Source organism: Hylobates moloch, unplaced genomic scaffold (genome assembly GCF_009828535.3).
Source record: "Hylobates moloch isolate HMO894 unplaced genomic scaffold, HMol_V3 SCAFFOLD_11591, whole genome shotgun sequence".
NCBI lineage: Eukaryota > Metazoa > Chordata > Mammalia > Primates > Hylobatidae > Hylobates > Hylobates moloch.
In genome coordinates this window covers 1-1982 of record NW_026663866.1, presented here as the reverse complement: position 1 = coordinate 1982, position 1982 = coordinate 1, and the positions used below count along the sequence as shown (strand labels likewise).

The 1982-nt window shown below is 62.8% G+C and overlaps 1 protein-coding gene across 1 annotated transcript; it reads left to right on the top strand.

Annotated features, from left to right (window-relative positions):
* Positions 1–285: 285 nt before the first annotated feature.
* Positions 286–1722, top strand: LOC116465846 (TBC1 domain family member 3B-like; the record flags this gene model as incomplete). Its single annotated transcript, XM_032148780.2, has 3 exons — positions 286–584; positions 1048–1147; positions 1517–1722. Coding segments are annotated over exons 1-3 (312 nt in total), but the record flags the coding sequence as incomplete, so codon positions are not given.
* Positions 1723–1982: the final 260 nt, after the last annotated feature.

Here is a 1982-nt window from a genome sequence, read left to right as displayed (position 1 = left end):
TCTGATTTCATGATGGGCTGGGGGCTTCTCAGGATTCCACAGCCCAAATGGCGGGACAGTCCAGGGGCTCCAAGACCATCGGGAGCATGTGGTACCCACGTCACGACCCAAGACCATGTGGCATCTGGTGAGTTTATGGTCCCCTCGGCTCTTCCCCAGAGGCCCTGCATCCCGTGGGGCCGGAGGAGCAGGGGGGCTGGAGCCCCTCGTGGGGCTGGTGACTGGCTGAGTCCCAGCCAGGGCCTGACCTGGGATGCCGGGTTCTCCATGGGCTGAGAGTTGCTTTCCTTTCCTGCCCTGGAGGAGACAGAGGCACAGGGATGGGGCCCCAGCTCCCGCAGAGCAGGGCAAAGGGCAGTGTGTCCACCGAGAGTGTGGGAAGGGGACGGTGTCACGGGGAGCCCTGGACACTGCCCAGTGTTCTGCACTAGGCATAGGTTCTTCAGAGGCCCTGGAAGAGGGAGGTTTTTAGGGCAGCCCAGTGGCCTGAGCACCTCTGTTGCTCCCATCAGGACCAGGACATAGACGCTGGTCTATGCGGGCAGCATCTCTCGTTAGGCTGGCTTCTCCAGACGTTAATGAAGGTAAGGTGGCATAGGGAGACCCTGGCTCAGGGACCCTCGTTGCCCTGCAGTGCCCTGCTTCCTCAGTCCGGCAGTCTGGCTCACCCCCAGCCCACAGGAGGCTCAGGCGGGTCCCCGAAGGACACGCAAGCAAAACCCTCTGCCTAACAGGGGTCATCCCAGGGCAATAGCTGGGGCTCAGGCCCAGCCTCATGGGCAGACTGGGCCAGGACCCGACTTGAGAGGGCTCAGGGAAGCCTCAAGCGCTGGGCAAGCCCCTCTCTCCAGGAGCCACATCTCCACTCATATGAGTGCCCCCCATGAGGAGCTGCAAGACCTTGCCTGACCCAGCGTCCTGGAGGGCCCAGGCGACGCTCATGGGGAAGGTCACTGACTCTGGGGACTGAAACGCCAATGGGCACAGCTCGAGCCACCAGCCCCAGCCTGGAAGGGCCAGGTTCTCCCACGCCTGCTGTCTCCACAGATCTCTCTCGGGCTGACCCTGCGCCTGTGGGACGTGTACCTGCTACAAGGAAAACAGGCATTGATGCCCATGACCACCATTGCGTTCGAGGTGCAGAAGAGTAAGTCTACGTGTGCCTAATGGGGCCTGGGGAGCCCCGGGGTCAGACCCCGACTGGCCCGAGGGCAGCTTCCTCACACTGTCCTCACGATCCCCTGTTCTGGCTCAGAGGGAGGTCTGGCCAGGTGGGCCGGGAAGGGCACTGTGACAGCGAGCCCATCCCCCACATGACCCAGATGAAAGTCAGGAGTGTGGCGGGCACTTCCCTGTCCAGGTCGCCCCCCAGTCACAGCCTCCTGTGCACATCTGGACCCCTGGGGTGGCCACAAAAGGATCCAGCACCACCCAGTGAGAGGCTGAAGTGGCCACGGGGTATGGGCTGGCCCCCTCCCAGGGAACTCTTCTGGCCTGATGTCCACCCTGTCCCTAGAGCGCCTCAAGGAGACCTCCAGTTCTGGCCTGTGGGCTTGCTTTCGGAGCCGGTTGTGCTATCACTGGGCCAGGGATGATGACACGGTGCTCAAGCACCTCAGGGCCTCTATGAACAAACGAGCGAGGAAGCAAGCGGACCTGCCACCCCCAGGTGGGCTCCAGTGCCGTGTCCCCTCCCATGTCAACCCTCTGGGGCAGTCAACAGTGGGGGAGGGCCCGGGACCTGCAACCCTACTACCTGGGCCTTCCTCTTCACCTTTTCTTCCTCCTCTTCCTCCTGGACTCTAAGAAAGTACAGGAGGCCCACCGGTCCTCAGGGCAGGCACTCAGTGCCTGTGTACTGGACGTGTTGTGCACGCAGGAGGGGGATGTGGGCAAGACCCTCCCTCAAGCCCCCCCCACTTTCCACGGTGTCTCGCTCTCCCCCTCACAGGGCCCTCAAAGTTACTAGAGGAGCCAGACCC